General features: G+C 40.4%; 1 protein-coding gene across 6 annotated transcripts in view; it reads left to right on the top strand.

Moving 5' to 3' along the window:
• The window catches only part of CDK14 (cyclin dependent kinase 14), a 548,605-nt gene that overhangs the window by 412,897 nt on the left and 114,331 nt on the right, over positions 1-21,377 (top strand). For all 6 annotated transcript variants that reach the window (XM_045828168.1, XM_045828171.1, XM_045828174.1 and 3 more), the window contains one exon: positions 8,014-8,062. In XM_045828168.1, coding sequence (XP_045684124.1) covers positions 8,014-8,062 — 49 coding nt within the window. The remainder of the gene's footprint in view (positions 1-8,013; positions 8,063-21,377) is intronic.

The following is a 21,377-nucleotide window of genomic DNA, read 5'->3' as shown; positions in this document are numbered from 1 at the left end:
CCTTCCAAAGGTGATTTTAGTTTTTGGAAAAGCCAGAAGTCACGGGGCACCAAATCTGGGTTGTAGGGGGACTGAGTCACCTGGGTGATTTGATGTTTCTCAAAAAAAAATTCTGCACAAGACATGACACACAAGTGGGCGTGTTATCGTGATGAAGCTGCAAATCTCAAGTTGCCCGTATCTGCAGCCTTCTGAATCATCTAAATAGTTTCAGTGGAGGAATGTTCAACCTTAACACAAAATTTGATGCAGATTTGTTGCTCTACTTGCTCAGTCATTTTGAATGCGATGGCCACACAGTACACATGCTCTTCAGTGGCATCTACCACCCCCACTGACTAGTACAGTGAAGTCGTCATTGTTCATGCACACACATTCCAGTCCACTCTTGTTGGCTGCCAGGTTACATTGATGGTGTGCAAACTGTTCTCGTTATATTAACAATGGTTGGACTTTTTTCTGGACAAACGTCATCCATCTAATATTCTCTATGGCATTTTGTACAAACTCATTTTATATTGACTTATACTTATTCCATGGTATTATATTAAATTGGATAATATTAAATCAATTTGCAAAAGATATACTAAAGTTTGAGACTTCTTATGATTTTGCCACCATTGCTAGTCCTCCTTCACCTCCCTCCCTCCCAGCTCCCCACTAAGAAGGAAGGAAGGAGGGAAGGAAGGAAGGAAGGAAGGAAGGAAGGAAGGAAGGAAGGAAGGAAGGAGTTAGTTTACAAATTCTGGTTTCACCTTTCAAGTCCTTTGAACATACTGATTTTTTTTTATTTGTTGGTTGATTTGACTATTTGTTCTCTTGTTCTTGAAGTTAAAAACACAGCACTGTCTTATAATGTACACACACACACACACACACACACACCCATTGATGAAAAGGGAGTGTGGAGAATAATGAAATAATTCTCCTGTGCCGTACTGTACATACAGATAAGAAAATAAGTAATTTCCAAATTAGGTTATATCTTCACCTGAATTCAAGTCTGCTTTCACAGTGCCTTGGGCCATTTCAGGTGTGGCTCTTTTAAGCTGGGAGACTTGGAATCTACAGCATTGTTCTCCAGCCCGTTTCCTGTGGAATTTCAATGAATTGCAGTACACAAGCATAGCTAGCAGTTTGAGGGAAAACCTTCCCAGCCTTCTGTCCCCAGTCCATCCCCATCATGCCGCAGAGTAAGTGATTCTTTCCCTGGTCTCCCGCTGTGTGTGACCATCCTCTGCAGTGTCCCTGCAATAAGCGAAGATAAACTGAGCCTGCAGGCTTAAATTAATTGCACTCCCCAGTTATGCTATGAGTCAGCCAATGCTTTAAATCACAACATTCTAAACTTCTAGTTTAAACATAATTGGAAAGAGAAAGCTGACATTAAAGTACCAAGTGACAGTGTAAACTTAGCTGAAGAACAGTGTAAAACACACACAGGCACATACTCGAATAATGTGATAAATTTACTCATAGGCAGTTGCATATTTTATTAAACACACCTGTTATTAATTTGGGGCACTAATGTAAACCCCTTTTTATTTTCAAAACTTGCATGGCTAATTATGTTGCTTTCATTCTAATGGAACATTACTTTTAGTTATGATGGAAATAGTTTTAAAATACAATGCAAATGTAGTGTGTGCTTATGGCAGGAAATGTTAGAAATGGCTCCATTTAAAGTTTTGTGCTTGAGTGGTTGAGATCTGAAAGATGCTATTGAATGCAAGACTTCAGGTCCCGTGTGTTACTCCAACTAGCTGCAGGTGTCTGAGTTTGTCTTGTCTGCATTTGGAAAAGAGACACATGCAGTTAGCAGCCATGTCTCAGGGTTCTCGGGGAACGGGGTCCGTACCCACACCGCAGCACTTCTGACCCTGTGTTTGTAATTCTATACTTACATTTCTGGGCTACTGAACTACATCACCAGGACTTGCTCATTCTCCTGTGCCTGCTGCCCCGTGCAACGCCTGGCGCACAGGCAGGCGCCCCGGTGACCGTTGCTAAAAGAATTAAGAGTTTGTGTAAAGTGGAAGGGAAATATAGGAAGACTTCATTCTTCCTTATTTTGTCTACTTTCATGTAGCAGGTTTCTGTCAATTTTGGCTCTTTTATGCACAGCTAAAATTGACATGCTGTATTTTGGGAAAAAATTCTATTAGCACATCCTGTCAAGCTCTAAATAGAAGCAATTCTCAGAACTAATATTTATGTGTAATCATTAATTGCTAAGAATAATAATTTACTTGTAAATGCAAGATTTTATTAACTTTATCTGTAATGGAAGTCTTGCTTGTCCCCAAATCTTAGCAAATTATTGAAATTGCTTTGTGGGTAGAACAAAGGTAAGGAGACCAAATTTGTTTTAAAAGGACACTTGATATAATGAAAATTTAAAATATATCTTGCTTTTTAAATATCAGGCTTTAGATTATAATTTTTAAAAACTTTATAAAAAGAAATATTCTTCCTATTTCTCCTTACATTGTCAGTTAATCCTCAAACCTAGAATATGCCTTTACATTTTTGCCCTACATCAGCAATTTTCAACTGGTGCGCTGTAAGAATTTTTAAAACATGCAGTACCTGACCATTTAGACAGGGACACCCACCTCTTTTCCCTTAGATTGTCAAATTTTAAAAAATGACAACAGCCAACACAACAATAGGTATCCAGTGTGAATGAATAAAAATTGTATCTATTTTTTGTCAGCAAGGCAAAAAAAAATTTTTTTCTTCTGCCACAGAATTTTAGTAATTAGTTCATAGGTTGAAAATTGCTACTCTATACCAACTGGCTGAATTCTGTTGCATCTTATATAGTGCAGTCTGCTAGAGAATGATGCAGACATTAGACAGTCTTTGGAAACAAGTACATACATTGTTGGCAAGCACTTTTGCCTGTAGCTTTAGAACACTGGACATGTGTCATCAGGCCTGATCTCCAGCCAGTGCACATCATTATAGTACGGTGGCTAGTTTCTGCACTGATCGGACAGTGCCTGTGCCTCGCAGGTTATTAAGCATGTTGACAATTACCCCTGCTTAAATGATGACTCTGAGGCTTCACGAGAACTTGAAACAGCCTCAGAATCATCATGGAAAGATTAATGTATTCTGAGGGGAATGTCTGACTTGTATATGTCATTCCAGATCTTTGAAATCTGGAAACCGGAGATCAACAAGTGTTCCACTAGTCATCCTGGACCCTGCATTTCTGTCACACCCCGTGGCCAATTTATCAAGAAATTGTACTGGCTCTCCCTAAGTTTCAGATTGACCCTTTCTCACGATGTTTATGCTGTTGCCAGAACCCAAGTCATCTGTCTCCTGAACAGGTCTTCTGCATGTCTCTGTCTCAGCCTCCACTCATCTTTCCTGGGCTCTTTGCTCCAGCCACCCCGTCCTCCATGCTCACTCCAGCCGGGCACAGTCCCTACCAGATTGCAGACAGGAAGGTTTTCTGTCTGCTGCCTCCTGTATCCTCTGCCCCAGTTAGCATACCTGAAGCACAGCTGTTGCTCAATAAGCAGTAATTGAATGAATGAATCACTGCACAGTATTTCCAGTGATTCCTTTGAATAAGCTCTGTGTTTAGAGATAGGAAGCTGAGTGTGTTCTTAAATTTCTTTTGTTCTTGTCTAATGGTATTCTTCTACATGAATCATATTGTAACAAAAACAATACAAATAATGTTTAGTCTCTCATTCAAAAACTTATAATTAAAAGCAGACAACACTGACAAAAGACTCCAGTACATGTTAAGCAAGTTTATGCCTTTCGAGTGATAAATTATTAGAAAGAAATTAGGTCACTATGAAAAAAAGAAACCATTCAATTTTGCTGGAGGATGTACACACAAATCCTGTTTAAATGGAAAAACACACTGTGTTGTTATGAGTAGAGATTTGTGTTATCCTTTTTAGATAATATATATATATTTTAATGATACCCCAGCCAGATTTCCAATGGAAACTGGGTTTATTTTGTTGGTGTCTGTTTTGTTTGAAACTCCCCTTTCCTCGGCACCCGCGGGGGTCACTCTGCACATGTTGTTTTACTTTGCCAGAACACTGTCTCTCCCCCGCCAGCTTTTTGGAGAAATAATTGACATATAACATTGTATAAGTTTAAGGTGCACAACATAGTGGCTTCATGTATGTATATATTACAGAGGGATCAACCACAGTAAGTTTAGTTAACACATCCATCACTTCACCTAATTATTTTTTGTGTGTGTGGTGAGAACTTTTAAAATCTGTTCTCTTATCAGGTTTCAAATGTACCATGCAGAATTGCTATCAGCAGTCACCACACTGTGCATTACATCCCCAGAACTTTCTTACCTTATAACTGGAAGTGTGTACCCGTTGCCTACCTTCACCTTTCCCTCCCACCCACTCACCCCCTCACCCCCAGGCAACGATCATTCTGTTCTCTACTATTATTAGTTTTGTTTTGTTTTTTGTTTGTTTTTAGATTTCACATGGAAGTGATCATCTAGAGTATTTATCTTCCTCTGTCTGACTGACTTCACTTGGCATAATTAATGCCCTCACAGCCCATCTATATTGTTGCAAATAGCAGGATTTTCTCCTTCTTATGGTGAATACTGTTACATTGTATATGTACACCATACTTGCTTTATCCATTTATCCACCAGTGGATACCTAGGTTGTTTCCGTATCTTGGTTATTGTAAATAATGCTGCCATGAACATAGGGATACAGAAATCTCCTCAAGATAGTGATTTTGTTACCTTCAGATATGTACCAACAAGTGGATTATATGGTAGTTCTATTGTTATTTTTTTAAGATTTTATTCACTTATTTCTACAGAGGAGGGAAGGAAAGGAGAACAAGAGGGAGAGAAACATCGTTGTGTGAGACATACATCCATCAATTGACTGTCGCTCGCCCCCAACCAGGGACCTGGCACCTGGCCCGCAACCCAGGCATATGCCCAGACTGGGAATCGAACCAGTGACCTTTAGGTTCACAGGCTGGCACTCAGTCCACTGAGCCACACCATCCAGGGCTATCTTTAACTTTTGTTGAAAAAGTTCCGTACCGTTTTCCATAGTGGCTACACCAATTTATATTCCTCCCAAGGGTGTACAAGGGTTCCCTTTACTCCACATCCTCACTGGAAGTTTTCTCTTCTCTTCTTGATAATAATCATTTGACCAGGAGTGAGGTGATGTCTCATTATGGTTTTGATGGACAATTCCCTGATGATTAGTGGTGTTGAGCACCTTTTTGTGTGTTTGTTGCCTATGTGAATATCTTCCTTGGAAAAAATGTCTGTTCAGGTCCTTTGTCCATTTTTAAAATTGGATTATTTGGGTGTTTCTTTGCTATTGAGTTATATGAGTTTCTTATGTATTTTGAGAAAAACTTCTTATCAGGTATGAAGTTTGCAAATATTTTCTCCCATTTTTAGGTTGCCTTTTATTTTGTTGATTGATTGTGTTATTGTACAGAAGTTTTTAGTTTGTTATAGTCCCACTTATTGTGTTGTTGATTGTTTATTTTGCTTCTGTTGCTTGTGCTGTGTATATTGTATCCATAAAATCATTGTCAAGATTCCCTGTTTTGTACTGTGGTTTCAGGTCTTACATTTTTTAGTTTTTGTTTTGTTTGGGGTTTTTTTTTTTTTAGTTAAGCAGTGTAAGATAGGTATCCAGTTTTAGTTTTAATTTGTTTGCATGTGAATATCCAGTTACCCCAGCACCATTTATCGAAGAGACTATCTTTCCTCCATTGACTACTTTGGCTCCTTGTCAAATATTAGTTGACTTTATCTGCATGAATTGATTTCTGGGCCCTGTCTTCTGTTTCATTACTCTGTGTGTCTGTTTTTATGCTAGTGCCATACTGTTTTGATTCCTATAGCTTTGTAATACAGTTTGAAACCAGGAAGTTTGAAACCTCCAACTCTGTTCTTCTTTCTCAAGATTGCTTGGACTATTGAGGGTCTTTTCTGATTCCATAAAAATTTTAGGATTTTTGTTTGTTTCTGTGAAAAAAAGCCCCTGGAATCTTGATAAGGATTGCATTAAATCTCTGAGTGACTTTGGGTAATATGAAACTTTTACCAATATTATTTTTTTCAGTTATGAGCATGGAAAATCTTTTCATTTATTTGTATCTTCTTCAGCTTCTTTCAGCACTGTCTTACACATTTCACTGAATAGATCTTTCACCCCCATGCTTAGATTTATTCCAAGGTATTTTATTGTTTGTGCTATTAAAAATGGAATTGCTTTCTTTATTTCTTTCTTGGTTAAGTTGTCAGTATATGGAAACGCAACTAATTTTTGTATACTGATTTTGAATTCTGCAACTTTACTGAGTTTATTAGTTCTAACTTATTTTGTGGAGTCTTTAAGATGTTTTATATATAAAATGTCATCTGCAAACAGAGATGATTTTACTTCTTCCCTTCTGTTTTAGATACTATTTATTTGTTTGTTTGTTTTCTTGCCAAATGTCTCTGGCTTGGACTTCCAGTACTATGCTGTACAGAAGTGGTGAGATTGGCACCCTTGTCTTCCCTGATCTCACGGGAAAACTTTCTACCTTTCACCATTAAGTATAGCATTAGCTGTGGGCTTGTCATACATGGACTTTGTTGTGTTGAGGTACTTTTCTCCTGTTTCTCCAATTTGTTGAGAGTTATTATTGTGAGTTGATGGATGCTGAATTTTGTAAGATTTTTTCTACATTGAGATGATCGTGTGATTTTTATGTTTCTATTAATATGATATATTTCTGACTTGCATATGTTGAACCATTCTTACATCCCAGGATGCATACTACTAAAGAGACATTATTTTTTTTGTTGCTTGTGGGAGAATGTAAAGTAACCCCATCGGCATCTATTTAAATGTAAAATGTGCATACAGTTTGCCAAGCAGTTCTACTATTTGGGGGATCCACCCAAAAGAAATGAAAGCCTCAGAGGACAGAGGTAGACATGCAAGGCTAAATTTACTGAAGCATTGTTTCTAAGGAGAAAGAATGGGAACCCACCTCAATTCCCATCAGCTTGAGAGCAATTGAGTAATTTATGGTGCTCCTATCCTATGGGACATTAACAGAGTTTTATAACAATGTCTACATCTATTTTCTTGATTTGAAGGATAATCCACTATATATTATTAAGTACATAAAGATTTTTAGGGAATGTTAATTATGCAATCTATCCAAAAAATTAAAATAGCATATATGGTATATATATTTGCATATATGAATGGGTTCATGTTTATTAACATAAGAAATAATGTGGAAAGAGACGTGCAAAGCCATTAGCAGTTGCTTTATCTTCAGGAGTGAACAATGGGAGCAGAGAGGTTATCGATATCTGGTCTACACCACTTTGTTGTTTAACTTGGTAAAACAAGCGTTATGTTTTAATTTAAAATATGGTGAAGGTCATTCAATGATAAATACAAATCTGCAGTATAAGTCATGGATAGTTTGCCTTTGAGCAAGTGTAAATGTCACCGTGTAAGAAAGGACAGCCCCCCAGGACTAGTGCGTCTCCTGCCGTGCTAGTGTTGTGGGGGTGGATCCCCAGTCAGGGCACCAGAAAGAGAAAAAAAGGAAGGAAAAAGAAAGAAGAGGAAAGCCGGTGTTGGTGGGTTGGCCGTAAGGAGAACAGCGAGTCCCACTCGACTGCTGGGCCAGTCTTCTCCTGGAAACCTGCTTCAAGGTTGGAGGGTTGGAACTTACTTTTCCTTTCTCAACCCAATTAAAACTTAGCTACTCTGAGAAAGAATCACAAGACCAGATTATGAAGCAAGTCATTTTAGACAAAAGAAAACGATGATTTGTTGTTTCAAATGTTAAGGTCTTCTGATTTTAAAGGTGAAGACTGCTATGTGACTCGTACAAGGTGGCTGAATCAACCCCTGTGTTTTTAAAAGTTCAGTTTTTTTAACATACTTTTTGAACAATATACGCACTTGAAACAAAGATTGCTTATCGTTTTTCTTTCTGTTTCAGAACGCTTCACCGTGTACAGCTCTAAACACCTTAGACAAGCCTGGAATAAGTAAGTCTTCCGGTAGACTGTGCTTGTTCTCCCTCTCTTCTAATTTTTAAAAACGTCCCTGATAAGTTGCCATCCGTTTTTTCATTTGTTCACTCAATTATTCACTCATCCACTCATTTCACCGTTAACCAGGTATTCAGCCCCGACCGGGTACCAGCCTCCGTCCCGGGTCTGCCAGCGCCGACACCGTCGCACCCACGAGCTGGCGTTCCCAGAGCCGTGTGGCGTCGCTTCAGGGCTGCAAAGCCTAAACATGATTTGGTCAATTCCCTTGTGACTTGATTTCAAGGGGCATTTTGGCATCAGCAAAACAGCATTTATTAAATACAATATAATGATTGATTTTCTAATTAAAATAAAAATTGGCGACAGCTTTTGAACTAGATAAAAATCAATCTTCCAAATTTTTCCAGTTTACTTATTTTTCCGCTAAGCCTGATTGGGAAACTAAGTACATACATCACTTGAAGTATGTGGACTCCACTTATTTAATTTCAGTCACCTGACCTTGTTAAAATAGTTTTATTTATTGGTTTCAAAATTTGATGAAATCGGTAGATCTGGGTTTCTCAAGTTACACAGAGGTCTTTTATTGCAAGCCAACCTGTTAGTAAATCATTGGAAGTTGAAAAGCGGAGTAATTGAGTCACTCATGTTATGGTGGGTATCACATTTCAAGCGTTATGCTAGAAAAAAGGTAACTAGAAGTGCTTTGATAAAACATACTAAATTTGTCATAACAGTGTTTTGTTCTCTGAGGAATTTAGTGTTATTGTCTCACTTTTTACTGTTATCACATTTTAATTACAGATGCCGTAAGTTATAAAAATAAGCAGTAAGACAAAACCTTTTTGAATAAAAACGTCTCTCATCAATACTGTCGGGTGATCCAGTGGACAGCTTATTGTGAGGAACTCGTGGAATGAATACGTTAAGTTCTGCAGTTGTTTATTTGAAAGATTTGGCAGTTTATTTTGATTAAATTCATACTTAAAAGAACATTCTAGTATAATTCTTATTGTCTCACATGAGGCCTTGCATTTGCCATTTGAGGAGTTGGTTCTCCAGATCTGGAGTCTCTGTGCTGTGGAGGGAGGCTCGCCCTGTGCCGGGAGCATTCTGTGTGTCTTCCTCACCCTTTCACTGAGCCTCCGCCCACCCCGCCACCGCTTCACCGACCGGTGGTCTCACCTACTTCCCTGCGTTGGGGCTACATACAGTATGCGGTTCCTCCCTTAGTGAGATGATCCAACACATTCCTCTCTCGTAATTGCTCAGAAAGCTTTGTTCAGCCAGGCGACCACTTTATGAGACAATTTGTGATAAGGCAGTTGCATCTCTAGCCCTATCTTTAAAGGAACAGGAAAATCTGGCACATCCACACGTAATAACATTTGTGGAGAATCACCTCCAATTTAGATAACCCCTTTTCCTTCTTTCTGACGGACAAAGCCAGAATGGCCTGGAAATTGCCCAAGAAAAAAATACATGGCAATTCTTATCCACTCAGAATAGTAGATGGGGGGGGTGGTCTGTGGATGCTGCTGTGATATTCCTGTCACTGTCCTCTTGTGGATATGACCCCTCACCGTTTACACATGGCCTGTGCAGTCACTCATTGCTGAAACTTGTATTCAGCTCCTGCCACCGTGGGCACACTGACACACCTTTGCCACGAGTGGCCTTTCTTGTTCCCTCCTTGGGTGGTGACTGGTGGGATGCCTCTCCAAGAGGAGATTTTTGTCCATTTACATTACTCTATCCCAGGGGAAACCGGGTTATTTCATGTCCTCTAAGAAGAAAAAGAAAATTAAAGTTGTATTTGAGCTTTGCATTGTTTTGCCTCAGTCTGACCACCTGCCACCAGATTCTTTCTCTGGGAGGTATTGTTTATGGCACAACAAAAGTGGTTAACTTCATCGACCAAAGTAGGGTATACAGTCCTCTGGTACTGCTGCTTTAGAAATTTTTAAAAACTATGTGTGTTGTGCTCAGTCTTTAAATTTTTCTTAAAAGGTGCTACATACTAGTAAATGTGCTTTTACTTGTGAGGGCAAATAAGAATTCTTAGGCATATTATTATTCACAAAATAAGAATACAGTGTCTCTTTAAGAGATTACTTTATCTATTACCTTGCTTTATTTATTACCTTGACCTTACTTTATTGCATTTTCCATGAATATAAGATTTATAATTTTTCTACCAAAAATAAGGTCTAAAATACTGAAGGAAGTATGACATTTTTATATGAAGTTTTTTAATCAGCTGGTAGAATTGTAGTTAATGGTTTTCTTTTAATCTCTACCATCACATGTGCTTTTTTAAAAAAAATTGAGAATTAATTCAGTTGTTTAATACACTGAGTTCCAATCTTAGATTACTTTTTAACATTTTAGGGAGAATATTAAAAGCTGAGCTTGAGGTAAAATTTTTAAATTATAAACATGACTTGTTTAGAAACATGCTAATTTTAAGTCCCTGTAAGTCTTATATTTTATTGCCTTAAGGATTTATTTCAGAAAGCATTAAGTAATAAAATCATCACCAAAAATATTATAAAAACATTACTTTCTGGTTATCCAGTGTTACATACTGAATCCTTAGAGCCAAGCAGTAGCCTCCAGCCAATTCAAGCCCCACACAATTTAGAGGGAACTGAGAATTCAGAGACATTAATTATCCTATTGATTCTTCCTCCAAGTGGACTTGTGACCCTGCAACCATCATGTGACATTTCAGCATTTCTCACTTCAGAGTGAGGTCTGGATTCAGAAGAACTGCATTTAAACACTATTAAGCAAGAGCTGACTTTCTCAATCGCTGCTAACTAACTAATTTGCTTGTCTACAGCACAATTATGAAACTAGCAATTGCTAAATTCTCTTATACAACAGTAATAGGTTCAAAATCAAGGGAACTCACAAGAACTAATTTGAATTCAGTTTAGATGGGTGAATAAAAGATGGGTAGGTTAACATAAAGAAGGAAGTCACTGTTCAAAATTAAGTAACAATGTCTTTCAAAGTATGTATTAACTCAGCTATTAAAGCTAGTGAATATGTTAACCTGTCTAAGAGAGTAAGAATTTCTTGAGAAATGAGTCCTCAAGTCTCTTTGAACAGCTCTAACATGTGACCCAGATTATTGGGGGCCTGGTCTGCCCCAGTGACACCCAGGCAACTCCCTGCTGACTTCACTTATACCAATAACCCTGGGTGCACTGTTATGCTTTGAAGGATTTTTCAGTACTCTGGGCAAACAAAGCACTGATGGGAGAGAAATATCAAAAGATCTGCCAGCTATCTAAACTCAAGAGGATAATATAAATAAGAAATCTTAATTATAGGGTTGAGAATAATAAACATACAGTAATAAAGAAAAGAAAGTTGTTTCATTCCCTTACACAGAAAGTGCGTGATCTGGGTGGGCTCTTCCTGCTCAGAGGGGATTTTGGACTGAAGGGACACAAATCTTAATTTTATAAATGCGTGTACTGTTTTCTGACTGCCTTCAAAACATTCCATTTTATTTCATTGGCGTTATAAAGACTCTCCCTATTTTTCTTCCAAATCTCTCTATTTATAGTTGTTTGACATTGGCATGTATGTGCAATCAACGAAGAATTTCAGCCACTTAAAAGAAAGATCTTTTATTATTTTGGCTGTAGAAGAAGCCTCCGTATATGTTCTCCAGAAAAGAGTAGGATTCCAGGAACCCATTTACTTGTTTTGGAACTTTTTAACAGCTGAACAATTTCTGGAGGTTTGAAAGTAGCAAAAAGAGAACTAAGGATAAAGCACCAAAGTCACAGAAGACAAAACTTGAAAACACAGCTCGTGGCTGATAGAGCAGAGCCGGCCCACAGGCTCGTGGAGGTGCAGGTGGACCTCGTCTTGCTGGCTGCCCTCCCTCCCATGCTCTGGTTCTCCTTGTAATCCTTCCTGTTGATTAGGTCCAGCTGGGTTTCTCCTAAGACCAAAAAAAGAAATTGATACTTTGTCTAATAAACACAGAGATGTTGCAACGAAGCTACCTTTATAAAAGTGCAAAAACGGGGGACAAAACATGTACCTGTGTGTATTTGAATGTATTGGCGAGTCACAGGCCCTCACATTGTGTTCTTGAACTTTTGTTAAAATATTTTATCTAACTTAATGATTAATTTCCAGTACATATTTTAAAGACGATTTGCTAGGCAGTTGTGTCACATGTGCATAAACAAAAAGTACTTAAAATAATGTACGGAAGAATAACAAATTTCACTCAGTGTTCATATTCTCTACTGTATTTTTCTTATTGTCATATTTAATTGCTTATCATTAAGGATTAAATAATTGCCTTCTCAAGAAACAAAATAGCCCTGCTTTCTACTCTAACTTACTCTAAGTTGATCTAAGATTTTCTAAAATAGTATCTTGCAAAGAAAGAGCTTTCAATTTCTTTGCCAGTTTAGAAATGTTCGAGGAAGGTAACAGTTATTGACACTAGGGGGAGTAGTTGAGTTGAGCCAAACCTTTATCTTTCTCCACTTTCACATTTTTTTTCATTGTTGATCATTTTTGTTATAATTCTCCTTACTTCAAAGTAAAAGTTTTAATTTATTTAGTGCCTGGAGAGTTTTTCTCACAATATTTTCAAAGACATTATTCTTTACATCATCAATGCACTTTTGGGGGGATGACTTTATTTGGGGAGGGGGTGCGGGTCACAAGCTCTAAAGCAGACCCTACGCAGACATTTCTGAATTCATTCTCTTAATTCGGAGGATGAGCTGGGGTCGCCAGGTTCAACTTCCCAGCTTTTTGGATCCGAGTCCAGCCTGCTTAGGTGGCCACGTGGGGGCTAGTTCCTCACCACACCCTTGAAAATATTGTCTCCCACACTTGGGCATTCAAATCAAAACAGGCCTCTTGTCTTGACTATGGATATCCACACATGGTCTTGTTGGGAGACCTCGTACTGTCACCTGCCTCCTTGAAAGTCACAGTTCAGTGATGTTTATCGGATCCATTAAAATTCTTGCCACCGAATGGAGAATAATTCTAGAACTGCAGAGTGGAATTTTGAAAGGGAAAAGAGGAAGCTCTAAAATAGGAGCTGCTTTCCGGGCTCTGATGGCAGAACCAGAGAGCCTCAAAGTAGACGGCATGAAGGTCTGTCCAAAGATGCAGGCCGGGGACAGGTGCCAGCAGCACAGACAGAAAGCCATCCCAGAGAGCTGGCAAGTTTGCCCAAGGCCTAGTCCTGATCACTAACACCAGCAAAGCATTAATGCAATCACATAGGAAATGTTACTAGTCAGAGACCTCACATGCACTCATTGATTCATAGGCACAGCTGTAATGGGGACAGGATGGTAATTAATGCTGGGGCAGCCTTTGGCAATATAGAATTTACTTTCACATATGTTGTCCCATCCTCATATCCTTATACACCCTTGGGAGGTAGTCATGGAAGATACATCGACATTTTATAGCTTGAATAAAAAAACTTACTCAGTGAGGTTATGTGATCAATGCTATTGGAAATTATAACTTGGAATCTATACCCTATTGTGAGTCTTTGGAAAGAAATATTACCAGTTTAAGAACCCTGATGTTTGAGCGGGCCTATCAATATCTGGCTTTATTTTGTTCTCACTACCACTCTGGGCAGAGAGAGCTCTTCTGGGACCTGAAGTCATTCATTCTCAGCCTAGTTTTTAGGCATCTGGACAGTTGGGATGGAGTAGAAACTTGACTTCCTCTGTCCTGGGGAGTAGTGTTGGCAGCAGGCTGACCACCCCCACCCTCTCACGCCTCTGTGGTACCACCGCTGGGTAGTGTGCCATTCAGATAAAGGTGGGCTTGTGTCTCGGAGCTACAGACAGCAGGTCTGCCGGCCACCCACTCAGACCCTGGTAGTGAGATTTGTTGCCCATTCCACTCAGCTCCCACTGAACCCAGGGGATCATCCTTTGTCATTTTGTGTCATTGCCAGCTTTCTTGTCTATGTCCTTCTTTCTGAAGTGAAGAATTCACTGTCATTAATAACCCCTGGTGATGGCCAAGGGCAGGCCCCATGCTGTTTGTTAGCTGCCGGGCACGAGTTTCTGATAAAAAATATCCATCTTTTTGCTCACTAATTGGCAGTATGTGCCAGGCCTAGGAGTTGGCAACGGCCATTGTTTTTCATCCTTTCAGATTATGTGTTGGATTCCTCATCCAAAAGCACACTCTTGGTACAGCTAACACCTCCCTCCTGCGTCCAGCTCATTAAGGAATGAAACCCAGCCACGATTCTGAGGCGGCACAGAGCTTCCCGGAGCCGCTGGGCTACACCGTTCCCGGAAAGGAGGCCCATAGAATTAGGCTTCTTCAGACTGCTCTCCGATTCTGGACAGACTCTGGAAGCATGAACTGAAGAAAATCTTGGCTTCTCCAAAATATAAAACAGTGTATTTCTACGCTGTGACTGCCATAGCAAGTTACTACAAATGTATTAACAGAATACACTGCAGGGTGTTACCTCAGAGTTCTGTTGGGCAGAGACTGGAGGGCTGAGCAGATTCCCTGATCTGGGTGTCACAAGGCCAAAGTCAAGGTGCTGGAAGGCCTGGGCTCTGTTGGGAGGCTCTTGGGGAGGCTCTGTTCCCAGGCTTATTTGGGCTGTTGGCAGCATTAAGTTTCTTGTGGTCATCAGGCTGAGGCCCTGTGTCCCTGCTGGGTGTCAGCTGGGAGCCTCACCCAGCTCCCGAAGACCACCGTCCTCCTCACGCGTCCCCTCCTTCCAGCCAGCAGCAGTGCAGCGAGGCTTTCTCACGCTTCAGCTCTCTCGCTTCCCCTTCCACTCCCACATCTGCCACCAGTGAGAGACAGTTTTCTGCTTCAAAGGCCCCCTGGTATAGTCCAGGTTCATCTCCCTACTTTAAGGTCTGTAACCATTATTACATCTTGAAAGTCTCTGCCGTAAAAGGTGACATATTCACAGGCTTCCGGCATTGTCCATCTTTGGGTCATTGCCTCCCACGTGTTGGTGCCGGGGTTTCCTATCCCGTGCGGAGTCACGGGGGTAGGAGGAGCAGAGGGGCAGGCCCCTTCCTCAGCCGCAGTCACTGCCGCCTGTGCCCGGTCTCTGGCCCGTTCGGTGACCAGGATAGGCCTCAGACTGATGGTTCCATGTGGCCTGGTTCGCAGTCGGTACTCTCAAAATTGTATGTGAGGGAGAAATTATTTTCCACCTCCAGCAGAGAGAAAAAAGAGATTGTTCTCAGGAAAGCTGGTAGTCACTGAGAGAACTGAAAGTGTATCCTGACATTTCTGTCCCCTCTAGGTCAGTGCTGTCCAACAGAACCTTCTCGTTGACGACAGCCTCTCTGCATGGCAGTGACTGCTAGCCCCCTGCAACTGTTGAGCACGTGACATGTGGCTAAGTGTGCCTTGGGAACAGAATTTTATATTTCATGTAAACGTAATCAACTTAAATGTAAACACCCATGTGCTCAGCGGCCGTGCTGGGCAGCACAGCTGCAGATCACATGTAAACTGTCCCTTCCTTTCAGGTGCCACCAGTGTCAGACACGTGTAGGCGACAGATGCTTTGGGAAGTGTACGTTAAGAGCCCTTGCATGTTGCACCCAAGTATCCAGAGATCTTGCTTTATATTTTTGTTTCTCACCCCTGTCTTTTATTTGTAAACACTCTGAGAGATAATAGCTCTGGAGGACCAAATAAGTGTAATGAATCTGCAAGGGGAATGGTGGAAGCATCAAAAATTATCAAGCAGATACTCTTCCCCCCTCCTCCCCTCGGGAAGCCACGCTGCTCCCTCCTGAGGGGCACTGCTTGTTGCGAGCGTCTCTGTTCCTTTCTCCTTCTCCTGTTCTCTCTCTCTCTCTTTTCTGTTGGGAACTGCTAGGGGTTAGACACACAGCTCTCTCCCCTTTTGAACTCCCTTAAGAATTCACCTCTCTGCTGTTGTTCTCAGCCCCCTTGATCTTCCCTAACTCGACTCAAAAAATGCTATAAAGACTCAGCTGCCACTTCCCCACCTATAAGGTACTATTGAGAGGGGTGCCATTTCCTCAGTAAGCCCCCCATGGGCCTCTGGGGTATATATGTTAATTCTTCAGCTTCAGACATTGAAAATTGCCACATTTGAAAAAGTGAAGTACGAACAGAAATGCAGAAGTTTTTACTGCTCGTTATGTATAAGAAACACCATATATGAGATCCCTTTCCTCAATATTAGTTTATATAATTTTCTTTTGATTTAGAAACATTTTTAAAGGTTTTATATATTTATTTTTAGAGAGATGGGAAGAGAGAGAGAAAGAGAGGGAGAGAAACATCAGTGTAAGAGAGAAACTTAGATTGGTTGCTTCTCACATACCTCCAGCTGGGGACCTGGCCCACAACCCAGACATGTGCCCTGACTGGAAACTGAACCAGCAACCTTTTGGTTTATAGGCTCACACTCAACCCACTGAGCCACAACAGCCAGGGCAAGAAAATGTTTATGAATTTAATAAACTGTCAGCCTCAAAATTAAGGTGAATATAAGACTCACTGGAGTAATACGATTTTAGCAACATCATCTTTTGTATCCACTGTTACCTACCTCACCCTTTACCTTGGTTGCCTATCATGAAAAGTAGGATTAGACAAGGGTCCTAGTCATTTATAGGAAAAAAGCCCCCCCATTCATCATTTGGGGGCTCAAATTCCGCTCTTTGTGAAGACACGGTCAGTAGGCTTGTTCGTGTTGACATGTGTGGCTGACATCTGCTGTGCAGACAGTGGTCCTACTGACCGAGTAAGAATATACAGTGAGTGACCATTGTTGAGAGGAACCCTCAAAAAGTAGGAAAGAGGAAGACTGCAAAAGCCTATTATTGGCACAAATGGCAAGAAAACACCTGAAAACAGCATAATCTCTGCTATCACAGAGGCCAAGTTCCCACACTAGATCCACTTCTGAATCATATAATATTCAGGAAGCTCACTAACCAGTCTGATCCCCAGCTTTTCCGTCTTCAGAACCCTGTTCAGGATTTTGCAAGGACTGAAGAGGGCACGGGAGTAAAGGACGGGGCGCCTGCAGTGGACGTGAGCTTTCCCGACTTCTCCTTTTTTATCACACTTTGACTCCCCTGCCAGTCAGAGCGTTTCATTCAGTTCCAAATAAGGAATTGTTGTTCAACATGAATGCCACTGCTATACAGGTTCCCCAGATGTCTGGAATATTCCTCCCACCTTTCTAGGAGCAGATACTAAACAGCTCAGTCACCAAATCATTTTTAAAATACTTCTCATGTAGAAACAAGATTCCCTTTTCCCTAGCAGTTCCTTCAGAAGAGTGGTATGTTAACAAATAGCATTGTATATACTTAATGTAAAACTGATTTATCCTGAGTCTTGAAACATGTTAACTGGTCAGTTTTTCTAATTACAATGAAAGAAACCCATAGAAAAACACTATTACCAAATTCAAAGCATCTGGTAGACCTTTACCTTGGTGCTCTGTGTACATGAACTGATGGGGAAGTCTAAACCAGGTGTGTAGCCCCTGCATGTCCACTTGACCTGAGGGGTTTAGTGGTGAAAAGGAATGTAATTATTTGTAGTGGTTACAGCTTTTAAACAGGGAGGGTAGATGACTTATCTCAAGAAAACACAGTGAATAAAGGCTGGGAGCATGGCCTTGGTTTGGTGCACCTGTCATGGCTTGGGAGCAAGTAAGTAGGAGACTCTGAAGAACCTGTTTCTTCTCATGTAGAACCCTGTGCCAAGTTCATGCCCTAAGGCACAAATCCCGTGTTACCGCATTATATCCATCTTTGGGAGCGACTTCCATTGTCTTTAACAACAACAAAGATTTTTAAATGCCTTAAATGCACACATATACTACCCCTAAGTTATTTTTTTGTCTTATCTAAAAGAGCATTTTTAGACCATTTTGACATTTTTAGGGTCTCAGAAAAATCTAGTGACAATTTACAACTGAAGTCTCACAGTCAGGGAGTATATTTGTGTGTGGGTGTTATTACTCAGACTATAAATAAGACATAAATGAATAGAAATATTAACACAAGGGGATCAGTATTCCGGCCCTCATTGCATTGTTATACAGCGTATCTTTGTGTATCTGCATGTGAATTCTCTGCTAGTCCTCAGCTGTATTTAATCCCTCAAGACTCAATATACAAACATAATGCCAAGTAGAGAACTTGCCTTAAATTATTCAAATCTCCCCATAAGTGATTTCCCACTCTTCCTGCAATGGAGAAAACATTTGATCATAAATTCAGTTAAATAAGCCATCATCTTTGTGATGTTTGTCCAGCTAAATCCTTTAGTGACTAAACCAATAAACATCCAACTGTGTGTGTGTGTGTGTGTGTGTGCATGTTTATGGCACGACTGTTGGGGAAGAATTGATTTGCAGTAAAGATGAAGAGTAGTTTTCGTTTCTGAGGCCAGATTTTGCCCACTTTCCTGCAGCCAAGGTTTAAAAGATTAAACTCGTAGCAGGAATAAAATCATGTATGTTGTATTCATTTCAATGTGTTGGCTTTTATTTCCCAACTTAGAGCCCAGTTTTAACACATCGAATTTTCCATCAAAACTGATGTACGTTGGAGATGTTAGTGAAAGCTGTCAAACTATGTCAACCATTCCTTTTCCTCTTTCTTCCATACTTTCTTCTTCCAGTTAAAACAAAAGAAAAATGGCTATTGACACACACTGCTAAATTTCTCAGGGAAAAATGCCATAATAGGACTGTAGTACTATGTATGGTTTCTCATATGCAAAGCTCAAGAGGTAAGACTTACTAGAGGCTTATAAATGTTGATCGTCTCTCATCTTTATCCTAAAGCGTTTCAGACAACAGATGTAACCAACCACCTCCCCTCTTTTCTGTCACACCTTACTACTGATCCTACTATTGTGAATATAATCGAACCCTGATTTCTACATATCTTTACATGTATGTAGATTCATGTGTTTTGCAGAGGGCAGCATGTTGGGGCGGGGGGCGGTTAGAGGACAGCTACTTGCCACCATAAAAGATGAGATAAGCAACTGACATTTTTTGCTTTAGTAAAATGGGTCACATATCTCCAGTAGAAAAACCTGAGCTGCCTCACGCTTTGATTGCCTGCCCCTCTCTGCCACTTTCGGCCTCTGCTGGTGGGTATTTTTATGACTTGGCTGCGCTGTCTTGGAGGCTACTGGATTAAGGATTACACAAGGCTCCATGCCTTTGCCACCAAGTGGAACTAAACACATCATTTTATCTATAAAGATAAATACAAATGGGATTTTCCATTTGTCTCCCGTTTCTTGTCACCCTGGACTGAAGTTTAGAATTTGAGTCAAATTATACCCACAGTTCTAATTGTATTGGGTGGTCAAAGAGGCTTTCCTCTCCTATCTTAGAATCTAGCTACCTCACATCCCTTACTTTCTCGTTGGGATTGTGGAAAGAATTCTAATGTCTGTTACTTTTCCCAAGGGGGTGAAAAACATTTCCACAGGGACATTTTCCATCCATCATGATTTTAAGCTCCTTTTCTTACCAGCCAGCTCGTCTTTGGAGTAATCCCTGACCCAGCGCTCTTCCCTATAAATACATTCACAGAGTCTGTCAATCCAATCTTCCCTCTTCATCTAGAGAACCAAATCCTCCCGGTGTATAAACTACACAGGTCTTTTTAAAAATTTCAGAAATTTCTAGAAGCTGCAGCCAGATTGCTTAAGGATAATAGAGTAGCACCATCCAGCAGCTCTTGTGCCTTGATGGAAAGGTCCTGTACCTGCTCTGCCCGGTACGGTAGCTCCTCACCACACGTAGCTCTCAAGTAACTTAAAAAGAGGTTGGTGCAACCAAGGACCTGAATTTTTTTTATCATATTTAATTTTAACTAATTTAAATTTGAACAGTCACATTGGACTTGTGGCTACCGAATTGGGCAGTGCAGAATAGAACATGACTTCTGATCACTTTATAACAAATGTTTTAACAAGCTGTATTGTGAGGTAGATTAGATTTTGCAGCTAAAAACCTACTGCCCAGGCTTTCATTCTCTTGCTTATTTTTTCTCATATAGCTGTAGGCTTAAATCCAAATCCTCTGACTCAGCTCCAAGAGTTTTCCTCTCTCAGAACATCTGAGAGATTTTCAGTTTTCAAATTCTTCGATTTTGTTGAATATTGAACATATCTCTCTTGGGTACCCAGAATGGAGTTTCAAAGCATGGCATTTCGGCATCTCTGATTCTGTGGGCGTGGGCCATTTCTTGGTCTAAGCTCAGTCTCCTCTTTACATCTAGTTGTTCTCTAAATGCAGACACAAATTTAGGAAGTGTGCAAGTATCTGTCAAGCTATATATAAGCTCAATACAAATTAGCATATTTCCTGAATTGGAGCACATGTGCACCCCCTCCCTCACTCCACAGATAGATGGACAGATATATAGGTAAAATAACTATTTATATTGACTACAAATAAAGCCTGCTTTTGTTTCATCCATTCTGAAGCAACCTCAATATTCTTTTGACATGTTCTTATGAAAACCCAAGCCATCATTTTTTAAATGCTTCCATATCTTTACACGTGATCTGCAAATGCATGTCTTCGGTTTTCTACATTATGCTGATGCGGTTGGTTTTGTATAATGGTTTGTGTCATGCCACCAACTTCTGCCTCATGTCACAGACATGCCAGAAGACACTCTTTGCTATGTGTTCCTAGTAATTATGAGTAGTTGCACCCCCCAAAAGATAACTGTGCAGCTTTTTAATGCTATTCATTTATCTGTACTTCAGCTGTAAAGATAAAATTAGTGCTCAAGGAGACAAACAGCTCTAGCAATCATGCCAACTTGGGATTTCCTTAAACCATGGTGTACATCAGCATCCTTCCGTTATATGTCACTTTCTATAAAGAGCCAGACGCAGAGTTAAAAGCAAGAATAAAGGAACGTGTCACTCAAAGGTTGTGTTGGCTTTCAGTGAAGACAGCCTCAGACTATTCTGTGCTCACCATCAAACCACCCTTTGGAGCACCTGTACCCCCAGATCCACAGCCTCCTCCATGCAGCAAGAGAGGAAAGCAGGAACGCTTGGTAGTCACACAGTTCTTTAAGAGACCAGCCTCTTGGGAAAGCATAGGCATGCCTGCACCACAGGGCACAACAGAGTGAAAGAAAGAGAGAAAGGTCATGAAGTTCTTGTTGTCAGCATAGATACTTTGTTAGGAGTGGGCTGTGGGACTGGGCTCCCAGGCACAAAGCCGGGTCCCTGCCGTTCTCAGACTGGTGGGCTCCCTGTT

The sequence above is a fragment of the Phyllostomus hastatus genome, unplaced genomic scaffold (genome assembly GCF_019186645.2).
Source record: "Phyllostomus hastatus isolate PE091 unplaced genomic scaffold, TTU_PhHast_1.1 phas_scaffold_78, whole genome shotgun sequence".
Lineage (NCBI taxonomy): Eukaryota > Metazoa > Chordata > Mammalia > Chiroptera > Phyllostomidae > Phyllostomus > Phyllostomus hastatus.
The sequence above is the reverse complement of the archived record's forward strand: the minus strand, read 5'-3'. Positions and strand labels throughout refer to the sequence as shown.